At 50.1% G+C, this 25,559-nt stretch overlaps 1 protein-coding gene across 3 annotated transcripts in view; it reads left to right on the top strand.

Annotated features, from left to right (window-relative positions):
- The window catches only part of PPARD (peroxisome proliferator activated receptor delta), a 76,562-nt gene that overhangs the window by 37,890 nt on the left and 13,113 nt on the right, over positions 1–25,559 (top strand). For 2 of the 3 annotated variants that reach the window (XM_012746824.2, XM_076003413.1), the window contains one exon: positions 24,108–24,338. In XM_012746824.2, the coding sequence (XP_012602278.1) occupies positions 24,209–24,338 (130 nt within the window). In that variant the 5' untranslated portion in view covers positions 24,108–24,208. Of the gene's footprint in view, positions 1–6,251; positions 6,379–24,107; positions 24,339–25,559 lie in introns of those variants that run through there. The other variant, XM_076003414.1, reaches the window with a different exon arrangement.

The following is a 25,559-nucleotide window of genomic DNA, read 5'->3' as shown; positions in this document are numbered from 1 at the left end:
AGGCCTCTGTGGTATTTGGTCGGTCAGCAGGAGAGGGGCCCGGGACAGACGCAGTATGTGAAGTCATCTGCGGATGGTTTGTGCGGTGAGCAGGAAAGCCAGCCAAGGACAAAACAGGGAAGGGGACATGGCTGCGGGGAGGGAGGATGGTCATTTGACAGGGGAAGGAAGAGCAAGCAGCAGGGTGCTGAGCCCGCAGAGAGAGGGCTTTGGGAAGGTGGTCGATAGCGGTGAGATGGGCACGGGACCAGGGCAGCAGCACAGGGCCTCTTATATTGGTGGGCGAGAGAAGCTGGCAGGAACCTCTCTGGAAGGGGAGAAGAAGGCAGTGTTTTGCCGGTAGCTGTTACAATACTTTATGTTTGTATAGCTCTTGACATTTCAAGGCCCTTCACCTTTGCTGTATTATGCTGTCAGGCGGTGGGAGGGGCCCCATTTGCAGCTGAGAAGCTGGAGGGACAGAGCCTCGCCAGCCCAGCTGACTGCCCCTGAGCAGGGAAGCCTTGCTTCCTAAAGGAAAGGAAGGCTGGGGAGAGAGGCAGAGCCTGGATCAAGATGGGCCTTGCACCATCAGGAGTTTGGGTTTTTTTCTGACAGTAGCAAAGAATTTTTGAAGAGTTTTAACCAGGAAAATAAATATGATCAGGTTTGTGATCTAGAAAGATCAGTCTGGCTGCAGACTGGGGAGGGGACAAAGAGTGGAGCAAGGGGCCCTCTTACAGACTATTGCAATAATTCAGGTAAGAAATGATGACGGTGCATCAGGGAGATGTTTAGCACTTGAACAATACTTGGTTAATTTGGTACATGAATTATTTGTATCTTGAGGGATATTGGGGGATGAGGGGCTAGCTTCAAGGTTGAGACCCTTGCCGAGAATCGACCCAGACATAAACCGAAAGATAACAGAATGTCTTGCTGTTGACTTGGCAATGGGAGTTTGTTTGTTGACCCTGAAGGTCAACTCAGAGTCAAGAGTGTAGGTTCAGAATGGGCTGCCCTGTCAATCGGGGAGAGAGAGAGAGAGACAGACAGACAGACAGACAGACAGACAGACAGACAGACAGACAGAGACAGACAGACATGGCCTTGCAGAAAGGGTTGCTGCAGTGTTTCTCCCGTCCCTTCCAGCACATGGATGTTTCTGGCCCCAGGAAGCCCTGCCTTGTGCTTTGTGGCGGCGCTCTTAGTGCTGGGAAGACCAGCAGTGCCCGGGATGCCCTTGTCCCTTTCGCCCTCTCCCTTGGGATGCTTCTCCCAACTTTGCATTTGCATATTTGTCAGGAATCTGTATCAGTTTGGGTCACACAACAGGTGGGCAGCATGGGCCCACAGGCAGCTCCCCTAACTCCCCCTTTGGCCCTAGGCTCTGAGTTCCCAGCTTTTGGCCAAGCAAAAGATGGTGTTGCATCAGCTGTTGCTCCTACCTGGGCCCGGCGGTTGCTCTAGGTGAGCTCACAGGCTGTTTTCATTGTTCTGCTTTGACTTGTGCTGAATTTGTACCTCCCGGCCTGTTGCAGGGTCTGCCTGGCTTCTGGGGCCTGAGCCCGGGTTTTAGCATGCTGCCCAGTTTACCCTCTGGATGAACTTAGGCAGTTGGGAAGGACTGTGGTGGCAGTACAAGTACAGCCCCTCGTTTTAGTTTATTTACATGTTAATATATTTATTAATATACAATAACATGTAGAGAAATTAGAAAGTTATATGACACAAGGAATTGACTAGACTTGGCAGCCCTCCAGCCCCACTCCGCAGGGATGAAGGGGAAGGTGATTGGTTTCCTTTGTGTCTTTTTATAATTTTCCATACATTTCAATATTTTATCCTCTCCTGCTCCTGCCCCTGTGGCAGTGGGAACATACTACATTGTTCTGACACCTAGCTGTTTTTACTTAAATAGATCTTGGGAATCTTTCTATATCTGTACATACAGCTCCACTACATTCTTTTTGTTTTATTTTTTATTTTTTTAGTAGAAATTGAGGTCTATTGTCCTTCAATCTTTTTGTTTTAGAGACGAGGTCTTGCTGTGTCACACATGCTGGAGTGCAGTGGCATATCATAGCTCTCTGTAACCTCGAACTCCTGGCCTCAAGCAGTCCTCCCTCCTCAACCTTCCAAAGTGCTGAGATTATGGGTGTGAGCCACCTCTACCAGCCTGCATTCTTTTTTTAAACCTTTTTTTTGTACATATGATATATGTATAGTTTAATCAATAATTTTTAAGCAAACACTCATGTAACTAGACATGAAAATGCCTTAGATTTGTCACATAAACTGTGGCTTATAAAACCTTATCATAGGCCGGGCGCGGTGGCTCACGCCTGTAATCCTAGCACTCTGGGAGGCCAAGGCAGACGGATTGCTCGAGGTCAGGAGTTCGAAACCAGCCTGAGCAAGAGTGAGACCCCATCTCTACTATAAATAGAAAGAAATTAATTGGCCAACTAATATATATATAGAAAAAATTAGCCGGGCATGGTGGTGCATGCCTGTAGTCCCAGCTACTCGGGTGGCTGAGGCAGCAGGATTGCTTGAGCCCAGGAGTTTGAGGTTGCTGTGAGCTAGGCTGATGCCACGGCACTCACTCTAGCCTGGGCAACAAAGCGAGACTCTGTCTCAATCAATCAATCAATCAATCAATCAATCAATCAATCAATAAAACAAGCCTTGTCATAGCTGTTTTCCAGTGTGATCCTTATAGCTTTGTGGGGAAGATAGACCAGAAGAAATTTTTTACAGCTCAGGATCTTCTGGGAACAGGCTTGGCATAGTGGTTCATGCCTGTAATCCTAACTATACAATCCTTTGGGAGGCCAAGGCGGGAGGATCTCTTGGGAATTCAAGACCAGCCTGGGCAACATAGCAAGACCTCATCTCTACAAAATTTTTAAAAATTAGCCAGGTGTTGTAGTGGCATGTGCCTGTAGTCCCAGCTGCTGAGAGGCTGAGGCAGGAGGATCACTATAGCCCATGACTTTGAGTTTGCAGTGAGCTATGATGACGCCATTTGCCACTGCACTCCAGCGTGGGCAACAAAACAAATCCCTGTCTCAAAAGAAAAAGGATACTCTGTGAACAATTAGGAAGTGAGGGGGATTGGTATTGATTTAATGAAGACTTAAAACAGGGTCTCCCCTTTGAGAATGGGGAGCAGGCTCTGGATGCGCACGCACGTCTACCCAGAGAGAACGGGAGGCAGTACCTGCGAGGGGGGCAGATGCGTGGGTGCTGCAAGGGGAGAGCTTCCCAGAAGGGGATGGAACTTGAGCCAAACTTTTTTTAAAGAGGGGAAGGTAGGAATGAGATGAAAAAGGGAGGGCATTTCAGGCAGGGAACAACATGGGAGCAGAGATGCGAACACATGGTAAAAGGCTGGTGTCTCCAGGCCTCTTCCATTCCCTCCGCCACCGCCCTGGTCTGATATTCCGTTAGCAGGCTTGTGAATGCCCACTCTGTGCCCAGCACTGTGGGGGCCAGAGCGTAGCAGGTAGCACTCGGTGCCTGCTCCCCATGGTCTCTCAGACTCCAGCCAGGCAAAACTATTAAATAATTGATAGTGATGGAGGTCGAAAGAGTGGTTACCTCTCACTGGGGGGCTTGACTGGGCAGGGACACAAGGAACCTCTGGGATGCTGAAAATGTTTACTATCTTCACTTGGGTGATGGTTTTGTAGTAATATAATGTAAGAATTCATGGAGCTATATATACTTAAGATTAATGCAAACTGCACCACTCTAACCATGAGTGTGTTTTATCCCAACTATAAAGCAAGCATGCAAATAAATAAGTAGCGCATCCCAAAAATAAATAAGTAAAATACAATAGCAAGAAAGTATGGAAAGAGCGATGAGTGGTGAAATCCAGGAACTTTAGGAGCCCATTACAGGAGGCTTGTCTGAGGAAGTGATATTTAGGCTGAGATTAGAAGGATGAGATAGGTATGAGTCAGGTGAGGAAGGGAGGGAGCTGCTCCAGGTGGAGGGAGCCTGGTGTGCTGGAAAGTTCAGGGTGAACAGGGTACAGGGTTTTGAAGTGATGAGAGGTGGGATTTCAGATGCTTATCATCTCTCACTGTGTCATTTCTGAAGCCCCCTCGTGAGTCTCTTACAGCCATTGGAACCAAGCACCCCTTTGGTTCTGCCCTCCCCCTGGCCTCAGAATTAAGTCCATGCTCCTTAGTAACTAGAAGTTCAAGGTCAGTCATGTCCTGGCCCCTCATCTGTTCTTCACAGAACCGGAGGCTGCAGCCGAAGTAGACAGCTTGCCGTTCCCAGATGCATTCTCTTCTGTGTTGCCTGTCTCAACCCTGGCCTGCCCTGGGAGGCCTTTCCCAGTCTTCCAGCACAGCTGAAAGAAGGCCCTTAGCACCTACTCCAGAATCGCCTCTGCTGCTCCTGAGTTGGAAATATTTCTTCCTCTGCAGCGTCTACCTATTGTGTGTTCTCCATCACAGTTATTTGTTTGTACACTTGTCCTCTTCAGGGGCAGGCTGTGTCTTATTCCTTTTGGCATCTCTCCCCCATAGGGGTCTAGGAAGTGCTTTTGCACATAGTCAGTGCCCAGGTCAATCCCATAAATGATTTTTTATTTGAATAGGGTTCTCTGACAGGTAGAAAGTCACCATGGGGAGTCCTAGGTGCTTCCGAATTCCCGACAGCTGTTAACATTTTAGGGATTCAGCAACAAGGAATAGAAATTCTGGGAATTCCCAAAATCATAAGTTATTCTGTATCTTCAATAACACTTTATGAGTTTTTAAATAACAAGGAGTAATCATAATGATAAACTGAATTTTTCTGTGATAAAATTTCAGGAGTATTTCTGTAAAAAAAAAAAAACAACAATATTAAACGCATGGTTTATTACTATTATGGACCACTATATTGTGACAAGATTATATGTTTCATTAGCAAGTAAAAGTGATCTCTACCTGATACAGACATTTGATAGTAGAAAATGTTGAAATCCCTTAACACAAAATGAATGTCAAATAAAAATTATTCAATAATTTCAGTATAATACCACAAATATTTAAAAGTTAGTCTTAAAGGTTAAAGCTAGAGAAGAGTTAAAAGAATAATATGGCGACCTTCTGTATTTCCTTCACTAAGATCTCCGGCTGCTGACGCTTTGCTGCCTTTGCCTGACAGTGTTCCGTATTTGCTGGGTCATTTCCTGTGCTTAGGTTTGGGTTTAGTGTTTGTCGGCCCCACGTGGGTGACGTGCGCTTCCTGTTGCGTGCATCTGTCGGGAGGCACCCTGGTGCCCGTGGCCCTGTAAAGGTGATGCTGACTCTGCTCGCCTGGTTAAGGCGGCAACTGTGAAGGCTACCGCTGTACTAAGGAAGTGAGCTAGGCCGGGCGCGGTGGCTCACGCCTGTAATCCTAGCACTCTGGGAGGCTGAGGTGGGCGGATTGCTCAAGGTCAGGAGTTCGAAACCAGCCTGAGCAGGATCGAGACCCTGCCTCTACTATAAATAGAAAGAAATTAATTGGCCAACTAATATATATAGGAAAAATCAGCTAGGCATGGTGGCGCATGCCTGTAGTCCCAGCTACTCGGGAGGCTAAGGCAGGAGGATTGCTTGAGCCCAGGAGTTTGAGGTTGTTGTGAGCTAGGCTGACGCCACAGCACTCACTCTAATCTGGGCAACAAAGCGAGACTCTGTCTCAAAAAAAAAAAAGGAAGTGATCTTTTCAGAAGGAACTTTTCGCCAGCCATTTTATAAAAACGACCACCATTTCTGTCAGTCGTGGCTGCTGTTGAGAAACAGCCTAGTGAAGTCAGACAAGCTCTGGGAGCCAGTATCCCAGGATTCGGGACCAAACTCTACAGCCACCTCTCCTCCTGACCTTAGTCCAGTGACTTCATCTCAATGAGCTGCATGAGATTGCACCTATACAGAAGTAACACGTAGAGAAGTGAAGCAGTTTGCCCAGGCCTGCTCAGCTAGTGAGTGGCAGCGCTAGGATTCAGACCCATTTCTGTTTGGGAACAAAGGCCTGCCCTGGTCCCTACGCCAAGCTGCCTCCTGAGAGGTGGCTGGTCATCAGCACGGTGGTACCGGCACTAGGGACTTACTATGCTTGGAAGCAAGCAGAACACCAACACTTGTAGGCTCTGATGGGTGAGAGGAGGGAGAGAGGCACCCCTCTCCCCGGGTTCCTTCTCTGCGCCTGGCAGGCCGTCCCGTAGGAGGCCTGGCACCTCAGGTGGTTGGGAGGTGGGCTGTTGGTTGCACCTCGGCCACCTTTGGAACAAATGCTTTTGTGCTTGTGTCACAAAGGTGAGCTGCTGGCACCATTCCAGCCCTACCTGCCCAGACAGGGAAGAGCAGGCCACACGTACCTGGCCCTGACTCATGTTAACTCAAGGTTGGTGCCCGGGATCCCCAGTTGGCCTATGAACCCCAGGACGGTTCAGACGGATGTAGGAAGGCTCTGCCTCAGCCTGCCTGGTTCCTGGAGGGAGAGGGATGACAGGAAGCATTAATGGGGAAAAGGTGTGCTTAGCCTCACCAAGCAGGTTGCTGTGGGTGGGGACACACTGCCTGCATGCTCAGGACGCCCTGGGATTTGGGTGGAGGTTCCTGAGGAGGCAGCCGGAAAGGAGGCCTGTGACAGTGATTCCAGAGCTGGCCCGCCAGCAGCCTGCCAACTGCCACCTGCCCAGTTAGCAGCAATCCCCAAGGCAAGTAGCGCCGAGCACTTGGTGAGTAGAAAGACCTAGTGTCTGTTCCTCTTGCTGCCCTGGTGTCCCTCCTTAGGGCAGTTGTTTTGAGGAAAACAGTGGCTTCGGCTGAATCAGAAGATGGTGCTCTTTGTCTAGGTCGTGTTGTCTTGTTGCTGTAGAGCTGGGGGAGCTGGAGAGTCAGCTCCCCCAACTTCCAGCTGCCTCTTCCTGCGCTGTTCGTCTCTGCAGGCCGCCACGGAAGGGGCCATATTCTGGACCAGCGCCAAGGCGGCCTGGCAAGGAGCGGGCTGTGCTGTGGGACCAGGGGAACTCTGGGAAGTTCTTTTTCCACTGGCTCATGGCTGCCTCAGACCCTGCATCTCGGAGAGGTCCTCAGGGCTCTGGCAGCCAGGTAGGCAGGAACAGGGGGCCCCTGGGGAGGGAGAACCCCAGAGGCAAACAGTGTTTACAGACAGACTCCCGATCATCACAGCCGGCACTGGTTGTAACACTAGGTGAGCAGAGGCAGGGCTTCACTCGATTCTTTGAAGGGAGCCCCTTCTTCCTCCTGCAGATGGGGCTGAGGGCTGAGCTGGTTAGGAGTCTAACATGACCTGACATGAGACGCCTTCCACTCTCTGAGTGAACTCCCCCAGCGTCATCACTAAGTCACTCCAGTCTGGCATCTCCCTGTCTCGCCCCACACACTCCTCCTGCCTCTGCGTCCTGAGGAGTGAGGTTGCAGTTTCTGGCCGGCTTTCTTACTGAGAGCTCTTGCAGGCTGTCACGCAGGCATAAAATCCAGAAGCTGCTGTCAGAATGATAGAATTGGGAGGTGACAGCACGGGCCAGTTTTTTTAATCCCTAGGGTGCTTAGATGTTTAAAAAGTCTTCCTGGGCTCCCTGAGATTTGAATCCTCTTGTTTTTGTTCTTTCACTCTGGTTCTCCCTTTCCTCTCTTGGGGTCTTGATGCTTTTCAAATATTTTTACGTGCCGGGCATGGTGCCTCACGCCTGTAATCCTAGCACTCTGGGAGGCCGAGGCGGGTGGATTGCTCGAGGTCAAGAGTTCAAAACCAGCCTGAGCAAGAGCGAGACTCCGTCTCTACTATAAATAGAAAGAAATTAATTGGCCAACTAATATATAGAGAAAAAATTAGCCAGGCATGGTGGCGCATGCCTGTAGTCCCAGCTACTCGGGAGGCTGAGGCAGTAGGATCGCTTGAGCCCAGGAGATTGAGGTTGCTGTGAGCTAGGCTGATGCCATGGCACTCACTCTAGCCTGGGCAACGAAGTGAGACTGTCTCAAAAAAAACAAAAACAAATATTTGTTATGTAGGCCCTTATCTGGGACCTTAGAAAGCACTCAACTAGGGGTACACTTGGAAAGGAAAGAGAGGATAGAAAACAAGACTTAAAATGTCTTTGAGATTCAGTACCAGGAGAGCTTTGCTTCTCACCTGGTGTTAGTATTTGCCCTTAGTTTTCCTGGGCTGCTTTCACTCAATTGAAATCCTTTTCCCTAATTTTTATTAGGGAAAAGGCAAGAAGTTTTACAAAACTGACTCTTCTCCTACTCAGCTTTGTTACAAAAGACACGGATGCTTGTTTTAAAAACAATTTAAGGCCGGGCGCGGTGGCTCACGCCAGTAATCCTAGCACTCTGGGAGTCCAAGGAGGGTGGATTGCTCGAGGTCAGGAGTTGAAACCAGCCTGAGCAAGAGTGAGACCCCTTCTGTACTATAAATAGAAAGAAATTAATTGGCCAACTAATATATATAGAAAAAAATTAGCCAGGCATGGTGGCGCATGCCTGTAGTCCCAGCTACTCGGGAGGCTGAGGCAGGAGGATTGCTTAAGCCCAGGAGTTTGAGGTTGCTGTGAGCTAGGCTGACACCATGGCACTCACTCTAGCCTGGGCAACAAAGTGAGACTCTGTCTCAAAAAAAAAACAAAAACAAAAAACAAAAAACAATTTAAGCTACAGACATGTTAAAGGTAAATAATATTTATCTCCTGCTAATCCTTCCCTTCCGCCTAGTTCTCAGGCTATTTTTCATTCACAGTAGTTTCTGTTATTGGACAAGTATGTGCAGCTCTTTGTTGATGTTTTTAACAAAATAGGCATGTGGCAGATACGCAGCTCAGCCACTCGATGTTTTCTCTGGATGTGTGTGGCTATCCTGCCATGGTGCCACATCTATGCCATCTGTCCTCTGTGCATCTGCAGAGAATGTTATGACATGGATGGGCCAGAATGTTGCATCTTAGGATAGACTTCTTCAACTTTTCTACTTTATCTTGTTCTCTAAAATCATTTTTATCATGCTTTTAAAATCTTTTTTTAAAAATTTGCTTTCTAAACATACTACATGTTCATTATAGAAAACTTAGAGGCCAGGTTTGGTGGCTCATGCCTGTAATTCTAGCACTTTGGGAGGCTGAAGTGGGAAGATTGCTTGAGGCCAGGAGTTCAAGACCAACCTGAGCAACATAGCAAGACCTCATCTTTACAAAAAATGAGCCAGGCATTTTGGCATACACCTGTAGTCCCAGCTTCTTGAGAGACTGAGGCAGTCAGATTACTGAGCCCAAGAGTTTGAGGTTGCTGTGAGCTATGATTGTGCCACTGCACTCCATCCTGGGCAACAGAATAAGACCCTGTCTCAAAAAGAAAAGAAAAGAAAATTTAGAAAAATCAGATAAGCAATAAAAGAAGATACAAATATTACCCCTAAGAGATAACATTTTGGTGTGTAAATTGTGTAATACAAATGTCTTTCACATTTAATATCTCACCTAAGCATGCCACCTCCATTAAGGAAGGCAGGCGAGTGTTACTCCCATCTGACAGACGGGAAAGAGGTTAGTTGGAAGGTTGTGCAGAGGCACACAGCGAAGTAAAGACAGAGCTGGGGGTGTACTGTCACGACATCCAGCACTGTGCTCTCCCCACTGTATCCCACTATCTTCGCACCTTCAGATAGAGAGGGAGATGCTGGGTATCAGATTTCAGATTTGTTAGACTGCCTGATCTTCAAAGGTAAATAAACAGACCACTGCTAGAGGAAAGCCCCTAACTGACTTGGGAGAAAAGGTAGAAGACTCGTTCCTCAGATTCACAGATGGTATGAGGTAAGAGATTGTTCACCCTTTGGAAAATAGGATCAGGCTTAGAAAACCTCCAAGGGCTCTAACGACAGGTCAAAGGCAACAGGATAGCACTTGAAAGAGGTAGATTTAAAGGGCTACCTTCCATTTCCATAAGCAGCACAGGGAAGCCTGACATGCTGTTTAGGCAGTGACGGCTGGCCCACCTGGGAGTCCTAGTGGACCACAAGTGGGACAGGTCATTTCACACTTCAACTTCATCTTGATTATTGGGAGTTTTAGGAGCTACACATTGAGAGGGCGTGATAAACTAAGGAAGAAGGGGGGGTCAGCAAACTATCAAATGACAAATGCTGCAGCGACAGAGATTTCACCTAGAGAAGATGGGTTTAGGGAGGAGAAGGTGTAGGCTGAAATTTAGTGACCGGGGCCAGGCAGCATAGGAATAGTAGGTAGTTGGAGGGAGAATCCAATTGGTCAGGGTATGGAAGAACATCCTAGTGTTAGAGGAGCTGGGAGATGGAAGCCAGAAGCAGTACGGTGGGTGGTTAAGAGCCAGCCGGGCGGGGTGGCTCACGCCTGTAATCCTAGCACTCAGGGAGGCCGAGGTAGGCGGATTGCTCGAGGTCAGGAGTTCAAAACCAGCCTGAGCAAGAGTGAGACCCCATCTCTTATAAATGGAAAGAAATTAATTGGCCAACTAATATATATATAGAAAAAATTAGCTGGGCATGGTGGCGCATGCCTGTAGTCCCAGCTACTCGGGAGGCTGAGGCAGAAGGATTGCTTGAGCCCAGGAGTTTGAGGTTGCTGTGAGCTAGGCTGACGCCATGGCACTCACTCTAGCCTGGGCAACAAAGCGAGACTCTGTCTCAAAAAAAAAGAGCCTCTGCCCTGATGATCAGCTGGCACCTAGCTCCCATGCGGTCTTGGAAGTTCCCTCACTCTCCATGCTCCGATGTTCCCATCTGTGAAAGATGATGATGGTACCTGCCTTATAGTTCACCTGCAAAGCCTGAGTTAATATGCTTAATGAGCTTAGAGTAGCGTCCGGCACGTAGAAATGCCGTGTGCCGAGTGACTGAAGCACAAGTTGGGTGAGCACCACGTGCAGAGTTGCAGGTTTTCTCCTCACATTTGGCTAAGACCTGCTTCCCCAGCCTTTCCTGTTCTCTCCACCCTGACCTGCTTCTTTCTCGTCTCCCTCTCTTGGGCCTAGCAGCCTATAGTTCCCCTACCTAGAACATCCTACCCCTCAATCTTTATTTTTAAAAGTCTTCTCTTTCCTTGATTTTATTTTCTTCTCTGAACTCTTAAGTATTTTCTATACTTTTAAGATTATCCTGGTGACCCAGCTCTCCTCAACCTTGAACCTTCCCTGAGGCTTTCAGCAGAGGCAATTTCCTCCTCCCCACCTCCCTCATTGTGTACAGCCTTTCACGTGAGTAGTTGCTGGTACCAGGCTTATCTTCCTCCCTGAGAATATATAAACGATTTAAAGCCACCTGAGGATTTGTCACCACCTCCCCACCCCACCCTGAGACTGAGCTAAGGACTCTGAGTCACCTGCCTCCACTGAGTGGTAGTGCTCTTGCAGTCTGCTCAGTGAGAGTTTTAGAGTCAAAGGGGGAAAGAAGCACCCAACACTCCCTCCCCATTGGGAAAGCAAAGGCCCTCCCCAAAAGAGAACCACCGCCCCCAAGGTCACATGGTAGATTAGCAAAAGAACTGGCTGGGCCACAAGTACGCCCCTTCAGCCAGCCATGTCTGGTCTCTGTTTTGCCCTCCACTGCATTTCTACCCGTTTATTGTAACCTTGATGAGTTCTTCCTTTGAACAATTGGAGTGGTCTGCAGAAGAGGGTCAGATGCCCCTGGAAAACTGAAGCCTGTGGAAGACAGGACTGCTTCAGGCTAGATGGTGAACAGACATCTTTTTTCCATTTATAAAAAGTTGTTCATTTATTCAGCAAGTATTTATTGAGCAATGACTATCTGCCAGTCACTCCTCTAAGACTTGAGATTAGCGTGAATCTTACAGATAAAAATCTCTGGCTAATGGGGCTGACATTGTTTTGGGAAGAGACAACACTGGGCAAATGAGAAAAGATAGGTCCACTATGCCAGGCAGTGGTGAAAGCTAGGGAGAAAATTGAAGCAGGGAGGGGGGATGGAGTATGTGAGGGTAGGCTGGGCTGGTTTTAAATAGGGGGGGTCTGGGAGGCCTCACAGAGATGGGCACATTTGAGGAGAGACCTGAAGGAGGTGAGGTGTGAGCTGGGGAGATAGGTAACTGGGGAAGAACTTCAGCTAGGGAGAACAGCAGCTAAAAGGCCTCAAGGCAGGGTGTCCTGCTGGGTTCAGGGGAGGCCAAGTGTCCGGTGCACAGTATACTGGAAGGAATGTAGCATAGTCGGGGCACCAGTTCCAGAAGACCTACTTGGCCAGTGTGAAAATGGGTTTTTTCTCTGACATAGGAAGCTCTTGGAAGGATTTGATCACAGGAGGGGCAGAATCTGACTTATATTTTAAAAGGATCACTCTGACTGCTGTATGGAAAGAAGGTGGTGGGTTGGGAGCTAGAAGCAGAGAAGCCAGTTGGGAGGCCACTACAATAATCCAGGCAAGAGATGATGTTGGCTTGGACCAAGGTCATAGCAATGGAGGTGGTGAGAAGTGATTAGATTCTGATTATTTACTAAAGACAGAAGCAACAAGATTTGCTGACTCTAACGTCAGCAAACGGAAAACAGCTTCCGGTTGGTGTTTTCATCTACTGAGCTGGGAAAGACCATGGGGGAAGGTGGTGGGCTCAGTTTGGATGTGTGAGGTCTGTAATACCATTGATCATCCACATGGAGATGGCAGAGAAGCTGAGCTGGAGAAGTGAATTTGGGAGTTTTCAGTATAAAGAATGTATTGAAAGCCACAGCCAGCATAAGATCGTAAAGGGAGGCTGGGCGCATTGGCTCTCTCCATAATCCCAGCACTTTGGGAAGCCGAGGCAGGAGGATCTCTCGAGCCCAGGAGTTCAAGGCTGCAGTGAGCTATGATTATGCCACTGTACTCCAGCCTGGGTGATAGAGACCCTGTCTCAAAAAAGAAAAAATTTAAAAAGATCATAAAGGAAGGGCATGCAGATGGAAAATGAAAGAGATCGGTATAGATTAGGAAGAGAATTGCTGACTGGGACCAGCCAAGGAGACTGATAAGATGGCCCTGCTCTAAGGGCTCTGTGGTTACAGGACATGGACTAGACACCACCACCACTCACAGGCTTTTCCCTTCAAAGAACAAATACGAGCAGGACAGCCCTTTAAAGTTCCGGAAGCACCTTCACATGCATCACCTCATTTAATCAACCCACTAAGCTGAGGGAGGGCAGGACTCCCCTGCTGGGTTTGCTGTAACACTTACTTCTCAGAGACTGGCAGAAATAATTTCTAAGCCATCCTCCACAGCAGCCTGAAGGATCTTTTTAAAATGCATCTCTATGGTAAACAGTTTATGTTAAGACATTCCAAGCCTTTAGACAAAGCTTCATGTCTTTAGCCAATTACAATCCAAAGAATCTTTAAACCCACCTGTAACCTGTAAGCCCCCGCTTCGAGATGGCCCACCTTTTTGAGCCAACCCAAAGTATTCCTCCCACATATTGATTGATGGCTTCACCTGTAACCCCTGTCTCTGAAATGTATAAAAACCAAACTATAACTCAGTCACAGTGAGTCCACTTGCTCAAGGCCTCTTCATGGTCCTCAAATTTGGCTCAGAATAAATCTCTTTAAAATTAAAAAAATATAATAATAATAATAATAAATAGAGGGCCAGGCGAGGTGGCTCAAGCCTGTAATCCTAGCACTCGGGGAGGCTGAGGCGGGTGGATTACTTGAGGTCAGGAGTTCAAAACCAGCCTGAGCAAGAGCGAGACCCCATCTCTACTATAAATAGAAAGAAATTAATTGGCCAACTAATATATATAGAAAAAAATTAGCCGGGCATAGTGGCACATGCCTGTAGTCCCAGCTACTCAGGAGGCTGAGGCAGTAGTATTGCTTGAGCCCAGGAGTTTGAGGCTGCTGTGAGCTAGGCTGACGCCACGGCACTCACTCTAGCTTGGGTAACAAAGCAAGACTCTGTCTCAAAAAAAAAAAAAAAAAAAAAAAAAAAAAATATATATATATATATACACATAAATAAAATGCACCTCTGGTGTGTGGATCGCTTGAGGCCAGGAGTTCAAGACCAGCTTGGGCAATACGGTGAGATGCTGTCACTACAAAAATCTTAAAAATTAGCTAGGCATGGTGGCACATGCCTATAGTCCCACTACTCAGGAGAATGAAGTGGGAAGATCACTGGAGCCCAGGAGCTGGAAGCTGCAGTGAGCCATGATCCACCATTGCACTCCAGCCTGGGCAATGGAGCAAGACCTGTCTCTAAAAAAAAAAAATAATAAGTGCGATCCATTCTCTTCATAGTCTTCCTGGGTCCTGGGCTTTCTGTTGCCCCTAGGATAAACACCCACATCCTTACCCTCTGATTCTCTGATACCCCGTGTGATCTCAGCCCCAGACCTGGGCTTGCCTCCCCGTGCGCTGGGCACTGCAGTGCACAGCTGTTCTCTCCACCCCGCAGACAGTCCCCCTCCTCCACGGGCCTTCTCTGTCCCCCAGTGCCCTGGAACCCCACTCAGCCTGCTTCTTGGTCAAAGGCCACGTAATATCCTCAGGAAAACGACTGCCCACACTAGACTCGTGCATTCTGAGCGCGCCCCGCCTCGCCCATCATTTGTCCTTTCTAGAGCCCTGTCATCGTTCATGGTGTTTGTGTCAGTTACTTGGCTCATGTAGCCTGGCACATGACGGCAGGTGCTTAACAAATCTTTGTTGAACAAGTGAATGAAAGCAGCTGGCAGCACCTTAGCCTTCTCAGCTGAGAGCTGATGGCAGGGAGCCTGGCGCCCCTCTCTGCAGCGTGCGGGTGCGGGTGGCGGTGGCGGCGTGCCCGAGGCCCCTCCCGGCAGCAGCTCTCCCCATCCTGGGTGAAGAGCACCCTTCCCTCTCTGCCTCTTCTCCAGGACATTCTCTAGCTCTGGAAGGCTGGTTGTTCCTAGGGGCAGTTGTAAGAACTGTGGAATGCAGGGTGGCCTCCTGCTGTCCTTTCTCAGTCCAGCACTCCCTGAGCCAAAACAGCCCCGGGCCATTCCTATAGGTTGACCTCAGGTGACCCCCTGGGGTGATCCAAGCAACCTAGAAGGCCACACAAGCCTTTCCTGTGCTCTGAGGGGGATGGGGTGACCTGGATTGGCCAACGGGAAGCAAAGAGCACCAGGGAGTGCCGGCCTGGAAAAGCAGGGCAGTGGGTCAGCACCCGCATTAATGATTGATGGGAAAGCTTGGGAGCGAGCCAGCCAGACCTATTCTCCCATGGCCTCCCTCCCTGCTGTTCCTGAGAGCACTTGCCAGGGACACAGGGCAACTGCTGTCCTTAATCCAGAGGCTGCTGACCCTCATCCCCCTGCGGTATGGGGGGAAGGAGGAAATGGCAGCAGCTGGGTCAACGGCATGGGAGATAAGAGGTGGATGAAGGTTTGTGCCTTCTCTGACCAGAAAAGCAGGTGTCTGGAGTCGGGAGCTCCCTGCCAGTTCTGTCTTCTCTCTGTGGGGGCGAGACAGGGAATTAAGAGAGTCTCGTTAAGGTCCCGGGGTTCCTGTAGGCTGGCACATTTCCAGAACTGGAAATTCACTTGCTCCACGTAGTCCCGTAAGACAAGCCAACAGTGATCATGGTGGCTGCAGCCACTGTCTGTTGGACACTTCCCGTGTGCACGGCACTGTTAAGCAATCATTCATGGTTATTTAATCCACACAACAGCCTTTACAGCTTTTTTTTTTTTTTTTTTTTTTTTTTTTGAGACAAGAGTCTCACTCTGTTGCCCAGGCTAGAGTCCCGTGGCGTCAGCCTAGCTCACAGCAACCTCAAACTCCTGGGCTCAAGCAATCCTTCTGCCTCCACCTCCCAAGTAGCTGGGACTACAGGCATGCACCACCATGCCCAGCTAAATTTTTCTATATATTTTTATTTGGCCAATTAATTTCTTTCTATTTTTAGTAGAGATGGGGTCTTGCTCTTGCTCAGACTGGTTTCAAACTCCTGACTGAGCGATCTGCCCACCTCGGCCTCCCAGAGTGCTAGGATTACAGGCGTGAGCCACCACGTGTGGCCCACACAACAGCCTTTCAAGTTAGGTGGCAGTATCCCAGTTTTAGGCCTGAGAACCTCTGTGAGATTAGTGTCATCCCCAGGTCACAGAGAGGGAGGGACAGAGCCAAGGTTTGAACCCAGGCCTGACACAGAAGCTGGGGAATTAACTTCTGTGGGGTGGCCGGGCACGGTGGCTCACGCCTGTAATCCTAGCACTCTGGGAGGCCGAGGCGGGCGGATTGCTCAAGCTCAGGAGTCGAAACCAGCCTGAGCAAGAGAGAGACCCCGTCTCTACTATAAACGGAAAGAAATTAATTGGCCAACTAACATATATAGAAAAAATTAGCCTGGCAAGGTGGCGCGTGCCTGTAGTCTCAGCTACTCGGGAGGCTGAGGCAGTAGGATTGCTTGAGCCCAGGAGTTTGAGGTTGCTGTGAGCTAGGCTGATGCCACAGCACTCACTCTAGCCTGGGCAACAAAGTGAGACTTTGTCTCAAAAAAAATAAAAAGTTCTATGGGGTATTGCGTCTCAATGACAGTGATACATGAAAACGGATACACTGGCAAATGCTTACAACTAAAAGCATTCTGGCTAAGGTTAGTATTTTTAGTGTATTCATTCAGTAAGTGTATGTTGAGCATCCACTAAATGCCAGGCACTGTGGCAGGGCTCGCTAGGGACCTGCTTCGGCGAGATAGAGGGCGTTCTCTGGGTGGCGAGGCCAGAGTTGTCACCTCACCTGGTAACTGAGGTTGCAGCAGACGTTGCAGCTTGCTGTAGTGACTGCAGATCTGGAGGGCATGGGTCAGGGTTGCAGTGAGAAGGAACAGAACGGGGCTAGTCCAGGAGAGCTTCCTGAAAGAGGAGGTGCAGGTAGGTCTTGAAGGAGAACAGCCATTTAGCCAGTGGAAGGGGCAGCATTCCGGCTCGGCCAGCGTGAGCCTCCCTGTTTAGGGAGTGCTACTGGAATGTGGCGTGAGGAGGAGCTGGAGAGGGAGACAGGGAACAGAGCCCGTGGCTGTCTGCAGCACACAGGGGTCATTTTCGGGCAGGAATGTCCAGAAGGGCTTTGACCAGGGTGTTCTTGACAGAAACAGCTGGAGACTGGCAGCCACACAGAGGATTCAGGAGTGATGGCTCCAAACTGACACCAAGAGCAGCTTCCGTGGCGTGAGGGCGATCTGGCTGCGACATCTGACACCCCATCAGTTGCCAGGGTTGATTCAGCTGATCTGGCTGGTAGGCTGGTGTCCCCTTCCTCCCTCAGTGCTCCAGGTGTGTCCCTCCCAAAGCTGCACGCTCAGTTAGGAGGACGACCTTCCCTGACAGGACCATTCTGTAGTCAAGGGTATACGAGTAGCTTCCGGACCTCTGGGTCCCGGCTGGGCAAGGGCGTGCCAGCTGCTGGTTCCATCTTACCTGAACCATGGAGGAGGCATTCATCTCAGCGGCTAAGACTTCAGTCAGTCTGCCTGGACTCAGGTCCTGCTTATCCAGGTGCTGTGACCTTGAGCCGGTTAACTTTCCCTTTCTGGGCTGCAATTTCCTCCTCATTTAAATGGGGATAATGATAGAACTTGACTCTAGGGCTGTGAGGGTTAGATGCATCAATATACACAGACTGGTGTGTAGTAAGCCCTCAGTGAGGGAAGCTGGGACTGTTGTGATGGGGGTGGCGACCCGCTTAGGCTCTGGTGCAGAAGGAAGGCCCATCAGGCTGTGCCACGTGGTGGATGGAAGCCCCAGCAGCCCCTGGCACACCGACTGCCCCCACTCATACTGTGGGCAGGGCAGGGGCGTCCCACAGAGCGTATGGCCTGGCAGCAGCAGCAGGGAAACTGCTGAGTCTCCACGAGGAGCACAAGGCAACTTGGGGATTGCCTGGCTGGCCTGGAGGGTAAAGGGCTGCCTTGAAAAGGAGCCCCTTCCTGCTCCTACTAGAGAGGTGAGGGGGGCAACTAAACTTGGGGGAAGGACTAAGGTCCCAGGAGGCTTGGTTGCTCTGGCCCCAGACCAGGCCCCTCTAGAGCTTTGGGTCATTGGGGTTAAGGCCCTAACTACCTCTGCCCATGAAATTCACCCACCAATGGGAAATGGAGTCATGCCCTGCCCTGCACCAGAGCTCCCCAAAGAGGGACTGAGTTTCTTCTTGGGGCGAGACGGGGTATTAGAGTGGGAGCCCTGGTGCACATGCACTGTAGGGTTGTGTGTGTGTGTACACACGTGCATGCACACCAGGGTCTGAGCAATCCAGGGGTTGGCTTTGCAAGAAATTCTTCCATAAAGACTTTGTTCAAGGGTGTAAAGCTCTAGCCTCCTAAGTGGGGCAAAGCTGTGGCACGATCAGAGAGCGCTTGTCTCTGGCACAGTGCTGGGGTGGAGAGGGGAGACAGCCAACGCTGGGAGCGATAGCGAAAACCAGGGTTTTCACCCACATACAAGTTAAACCTAGTGCCAGGCTGTGCTATTTTTAGTGCCAGAGCTGAAAAAAGAAAGCAGAGAATAGGGTTCATTGCTGGCTTGGCGGTGGGTGGGGTGGCAGGAACCTGTGAAAATCCAGCTGCAGGCCTGGGTCCAGGGTGTCGGGGGAGGGCCCAGGTTGCGCCCAGCTGTGCAAGCTGAGAGCAGTGGTGGAGCCCGACAGCCGTGGCTGCTGGGTAGATGGCAGACCTCAGCTATAGGTGGAGCAGTCAGGGCTGGGTGAACATGGACAGCTTCTGGCAAAATACAGGAATAGTCGATGTTAAATCTAAACAGGAAACATCCCACAGGATGTGGGTGGGCTTTAGAACAACCAGACCGCAGCTCCCTCCTCTTCAGCTGGTGTCCTTAAGAGGCTGCAACCAGAAGAAACAACTCCGGGCTGGGGAGAAACGTCAGCATGGGAACCAGGGACTGGTCCCAAATCCTCAGCTCCAGCAAGAGCCCAGAGCTGCATCTGATCCTAACAGACAGCCACTTGCACTCCCTAAAAACTAAGAGCAGTTCTCCTGGTCCTGCTAGAAAAACCCTCCTACCAGCTGGCATGTGGGAGCGGGAGCTGAGGCTCGGGTGAGCAGCGTGGCCCGGCGCGCAGCTGGCAGAGGCCCGGCCAGGCTCCGACCCGGCTGTGCGTCCGAAGCGCTAGCCTCCGCTTCACCCTGTGGCACGTTGTCTGAGAGACGCCCTGTCAGCGTCCTCGGGCGTGTCCCTGCCCTCGCCTGCTGTGGGGGCTTAGGAGGACTGAGCCGGAGCTTGTCCTGCCCGGCAGGCGCCTGGTGCGTGGTGGGCGCCCAGTCATGGGCACTCACCGACCCCGCCCGGCGGGTTCAGTCACGACTGAACTCGTTCTCCTCGGGGTCACTCAGGATGAGAGGGTGAGGAGATATTCGAGGAAATGCCCTGAACTCTGTCCTTCCTCCTCAGCCTCAGTCAGAGGATGAGAGGGTGAGGAGATATGCGAGGAAATACCCTGTCGATATGTATACAAGGCAGTTTTGTGGTGTCTCCTCCCCTGTCACTACCTGCTGGGGGACCACACACCTTCATGTCTCCCTCTCCCTGTCTCTCCTCACCACAGCCTTTGGGTTCGGCCTAGTGTGCATTTACCCCATGTCTGCCAACACCCAGGCTGCATGGACCCAAAACCAGTTTGTTCTCATCAGCCTCACCCCACCCACCCAGCCAGTGCCCCACTGTGCCATGGTTCCTGAGAGTCTTGTCGTCCGACCCTTGTCACCAGTGCTGCCCATGCACTGCTCCTTGGAAGCCTCTTGTGGCCCCTCAGCCATAGGCCCGGTTGAGGAGGGTCTCTCACCTGCCCCTGCCCCTGCCCCCTCCACCTGCCGGCTTTTCAGTAGCGTCTCAGGTACTTGTTGTCGCTTACTGATGCTACAACAGTCACAGACTGCTCTTGGTGATTGCAAGGTCCTTTTTCCAGTAATGTTGCCCACTCTCCTCTTTAGCTAAGCGTCTTTATATCTCCTGTTTCAGTTAGGATTCTGTTGAATTGCATGCAACAGAAATCTGGCAGACAGTTTAACTTTTTCACCTAACGAGTAGTCTAGAGGTAGGCATTCCAAGCTAGTCCAGCAACTCCTTCTAACTCTGTCTTCCCATGCAACGAAGGTAGCTGCTTGCTACACCTCTAGGCATAGTATTCCTGTTCCTGGTAGGGAGACAGGACGGGTGAAGTTCGTCTCTCTCAATAGGAAAGAATAGCTTTTTCAGAAGCCCCTCTCTGCAGATTTCTATTCACATATTGTTGGTCAGAATTATGCCACACAAACACCGTAGCTGCGAGAGAGCTTGGGAACTTGAGTGTTAGCTAGGCACATTGCTAATCCGAAGAAGACTAGGACCCAGTGAGGAGGAAGGGAACGGAACTGGAGAGACCGGGAGAGACAGCTGTCGCAGGACGGCGCCTCTGACCATGTCCTGTGCTCTGCGCCCGGTTATTCCCAAGTTCAGCACTCGGGTGAGCGGTCAGGGATTGATCCTTGAGGAACTGATTTATACTCACACTCTCAAATCCCTGCAGTGCAGTGTAAATGAGTGAAGTGGCCTGGGGAGGGACAACCGGTAGCGGAGATGGTGGCAGTGGTCATGAGTGGATGGCCATTGCTCGGCTCTGGGGCTGCCAGGGCCCAGTCTGCCCAATTTTCAAAAGAAGCCAGAAAGCCAGATTTGTTTAAGCTTTGTTTTTTAGACTCTTTTGAAAAAAGATCGGTGTTACAGGAAAGTCGCAGAGCTCGTACAGAGTCCCCACACACCCTTTGCCCAGCTAGCGTTTACACCTGACGTAAGTGAACGGTGGCACATGCTATCACTAAGCCAAACAGACCGTTCGGAACTTACCAGTGTTTCCACGACCGTCCTCTGTTCTGCTGCGGGGTCCAGTCTGGGACCCGCGTTGCATTTAGCCACGTCTTTGTAGTCTGCTCTCCTGGCTCTGCGGCGTTCCCAGTCAGGAAGCTCGGGTTTTGCGTGGCCTTCCCTAAGTGTCCCCACCCTACTGTAATAATTTGGAAATTACACATTCTGCTTATGGTGTCTTAGTCGTTACCTTTGCATTTTTTCCGTATGCGTATTTGACTGAACTGCATAAAGTTAGTTAGCATCTCAGGCCGTCTTCTGAAAAATAAAAGGACCTAAACAATTGAACACTGATCACTCCCTCTTATCTTCCACATTATTGTTTGTAAATTTTGCTTTTTATCTTATTCCAATTGAACTCATTTTTAGAAGAGGTAACATCCCTATAGCTCAACTTTTAAAAAGTATAAAAGACACAGTTAAAATAATCTCTCTCCCGTAGTGACCATATGCTCAGTCCCCTCCTCAGAGGCAGCTGATGTCCCCAGGTTCTCTGTGGCCTTCCAGAGCTGTCTGACACATGCACAGGCAAATAAATACAGCTTCGGTTTGTCTTTTTAGCTCTTCATTCTGCAAATAGTTCTCTTCACTTATCAATACATCTTGGAGGTACTTCTATCAGTCTGTAAACAACTTCATTCTTCTCTGTTGCTATGTACAATTCCATGTTGCCATATATTTATTTTAAAAGCCCCCTGTTAATAGACATTTAGCTTGTTCCCCATCTCTTATAGTCAAATAATACTGTAATTAATAACCTTGTACTAACACTTCATCATTTTGCTTGTGTGGCAGTACAGATGTAGGATACAACCTAGAAGTTGTATTTTGGGTCAAAGGACATGCGCACTTGTAATTTAGATAGATCGGCCAGATTTCCCTCTGTAGGGGTTGTGCCAGTTTACCTTCCTACCAGGGATGTGTGAGAATATGTTTCTCTACATGCTCAGCAACAAAGTGTTAGCTAGCATCTGTTTTTAATCTGATTATAAAAAGGTATTTCAATGTTGTTTTACTTTGTATTTCTTTTTTATGAGTGATGTTAAACATCTTTTTATATGTTTAAGAGACGAATTTAGCCGGGCGCGGTGGCTCACGCCTGTAATCCTAGTTCTTTGGGAGGCCGAGGCGGGCGGATTGCTCAAGGTCAGGAGTTCGAAACTAGCGTGAACAAGAGCAAGATCCCGTCTCTACTCTTTCTCTTTTTAATAGGAAGAAATTAATTGGCCAACTAATATATATAGAAAAAAAATTAGCCGGGCATGGTGGCGCATGCCTATAGTCCCAGCTACTCGGGAGGCTGAGGCAGGAGGATTGCTTGAGCCCAGGAGTTTGAGGTTGCTGTGAGCTAGGCTGACACCACGGCACTCACTCTAGTCTAGCCTAGGCAACAAAGCGAGACTCTGTCTCAAAAAAAAAAAAGAGGGAGACAAATTTATACCTTTTCTATGAACTGTTCATATCAGGGGCCCGTTTTTCTATTGGATTGCTAGTCTTATTAATTTGTAGAAACAATGTTAGGGAAATTAGCCCTAAATTGTCTGATGAGAGTTGCAAATATTTTTCTCAGCTTGTCTTTTTTTCTTATGGTTCTTACCATATAGAAAGATTATATTTTTATATAATCAAACTTACTACATTTTTTTTAATGAGACAGGGTCTTGCTCTATCACCCAGGCTTAAAGTACAGTGACACAATCATAGCTCACTACAGCCTCAAATTCCTGGCCTCAAGAGATCCTCCCGCCTCAAATTCCTGGCCTCAAGAGATCCTCCCGCCTCAGCCTCCCAAGTAACTGGGATTATAGGCACATGCTATGGCACCTGGCTCCCAGATGATTTATTTTCCTCCTTTGACATGTTGCTCTCTCCTTCAGTGAACTGCATCCCTTCCTGTGGCTATCACATCCACAAGAATTCCTCCCAAATCTACAGATTCCCAGCTTTCTATCTCTTAGACTCTAGGGCTAAATTTCCAAACTGCCTTTAGGAAACCGACTAGGATGGAAGGGAATGGATAGAGTTAAGACATGTTGAGAAGGAATGATTTGCTACCAGCTGAAAATCGCTTTGCTGTGGAGCAGTGGTTCTCAAGCTTGGGTGCACCTTGCAGTCACCAGGGGAATTAAAAAATAAAAACCCCAGTGCCCAAGCTGCTCCCCAAACCAATCAAATGAGACTCTCTGGGGATGGGCCCAGATGTCTGTATTTTTTTTTTAAACCCAGTGATTCCAGCATCCGGCCAAGTTGGCAGCCCTAGAGAAGGGGGAGAGAGGAAGGAGTCTCATCACTCCCAGGCTTTGGGAGTGGGTGCATGGGTGGTGGGGGTCATGGAGTAGGGATTACCAGAGGAAGAGCACCTTTGGGAGAAGATGCTGGGTTTTGTTGGGCAGCTTGAGTTTGAGCTGCCTGTGGGACATCCAAGAGAAGGCGTCCAATAGACGCTCAGATACCCTAAGGCAGACCTTTTCTTCCACAACCCTTCCCAGTCCTTCCACAAGGCTGGCGCTGCTGCGGGCATCTCCCCGCTGTTTCCCACAGCACCTCGTGATCTTCCATCTCCGACTGTGGCATTTGTGGACAACGATGTACTCGCTGGAGGTTGGAACTGCCTCCCCCATATGATATGGACATGGGTCACCACCCAGTGACCCACCTTGGAAGATTCCAGGACAGAGTACATCTCCCCTTGCCTGATAGCTCTGCCGTTGATTGCAGATCTCCTGTCAGTGTGAGCCAAGCACAGCAGGGGTTCATGTCTTTTTTTTTTTTTCCCCCATACCCAACACAGGAAGGATGGGACCCACCCTCTTCAAGAACAGTCGCTCAGGAGAGCTGTGCTGGTCAGGGCAGGGTGGAAGTTGGGAGGTCTGGTGCATATTTGAGTCTCCAGGGGGGCTGGAGAGTTGGGAAAAGCCACTCCAGTCATTCTGACCTGGCTCCTGGAGACTCAGGGAGGCTCAAAGGACAGGCTGCAGCAGAGGAGGCAGGGAAAGGTGACAGCAGTGTGTCACCCTGCCTGGCTAATGGAGCCTGCTCTGAACCCCACAAACCCATCACAAGAGCCAGGTGGGCATAGGCGGAAGGGCAGGTGATTTGCAATGCAAGGAGAAGGGACAATGGACTAGCACAGCAGGGACTGAGAAAGGCGCAAGAGAACCCCCCTCCATGGTGACAGCCCCCAAGCGTGCCCCACTCCTGCCACCCTCTCTCCCTTGTACTGCCTCCCCCAACCTCTTCCTGTCTTCCCTCTGTCCAGGCTGATTGGAACCACCCTGTAGAGGTCCCTCTGCGTCCAGACCCAGATGATGCCAGAGCTATGACCGGGCCTGCAGGCGTGGCACCGAGGGGAGATCAGCCATGGAGCAGCCACAGGAGGAGGCCCCTGAGGTCCGGGAAGAGGAGGAGAAAGAGGAAGTGGCAGAGGCAGAAGGAGCCCCAGAGCTCAACGGGGGACCAGAGCATACACTTCCTTCCAGCAGCTACACCGGTGAGGAGGGGCTGGCAGTTACCTGGGGCAGAGGAGGCAGAGCTGGGTGGAACTGGGATCCTGCCCTTCTGCCAGCCGCAGCATGTGGGGTGCAGACTGGTTAAGGACTGGAGCCAGCAGCCCCTCACCAGCTGCAGGGCCTTGGGCAAGTTGCACCTCTTCTTTCCGTAACGCAGACTGGAACAGTAGGTGACGTGGATGTGGGCGTTGTGAGAAGTAAATGAGCGGGCATTTGGAATGCATGTTGTCTTCATCATTGTGGTTGCCGCGCTGCTATCACAAGGCACCGACAGCACACTGGAAAGGTCAGCTGCACCTGCGATTGTTAGGGCAGTTGAAACACACAGCTCAATTGATCTGGTGTCAATTATACACGTCATTATTGAGCTGCATTGTAATTAGGTAAAAATGCTAGTTAGTATGAATAAAATTAATATTAATATTACTTTTGTGCAGCCAGATAGCTTTAGCTTCTCCTGTCTCACTTTCCGGCTCTACTTTGCTGTCAGCAGCAGCGCAGACAGCTCTCTCTGGTACCCGCACTGCTGTGTCCACCTTCGGGGCACCTAGAATGCCCCCCCCCCCGCCCCGGCTTTTCATGCTAATGCTGCCCTTCCCTGCTCTCCGTCCATCCACTCAGCTTCTCCCCTTCTCCCTCCGCTTCTCTCCAAACCTGGGGCCGTAGGGCCAGCACGTCTGCTGATCCTTGCTCCCTTCCAGGGACCTCAGGGTCACAAGAGGATGAACTGCCGGGAGCACACACCCTGATCTTGCTGCTGGTCTCAGCTGAAGGAGACGCAGGCCACAGGTGGTGATTCAGGGCGAGACAGGCTCTGGAGCCCTGTGTCTGCACAGGGCGGAAGGAGGCAGTGGCATCCGAGTTAAGGCAGGACGGAGGATGTGGAGGCAGCGTGGCTCCTGCCTGGGTCTGCAGCTGAGAGGGGCCTGAATGAGTCCTTGAGCCATATCACCTCGAACCTGCCAAGCAAGGCCTGGGATTTTGCAGGGTTCTTCCTCTTCAGGAAAAAGGGTGGTATAGGGGGAGGAAAAGCCATCCATCCAGTCCATCTGATCCCACTGAGACACCCAGGAGTGACTGCAGTAGGCTTGGTGTGATCCAGGGCCAAAGCGAAGGTGTCCCCATCCCCAGAATAAGCTACCCCCTGTAGGCTGGTGGCTCAGCAGAGAGGAATGGCTACAGGAGTGATAATTGACTGTGCT

The sequence above is a fragment of the Microcebus murinus genome, chromosome 5 (assembly GCF_040939455.1).
Source record: "Microcebus murinus isolate Inina chromosome 5, M.murinus_Inina_mat1.0, whole genome shotgun sequence".
NCBI classification, from domain to species: Eukaryota; Metazoa; Chordata; class Mammalia; order Primates; family Cheirogaleidae; genus Microcebus; species Microcebus murinus.
This window is presented reverse-complemented; position numbering and strand designations above follow the sequence as displayed.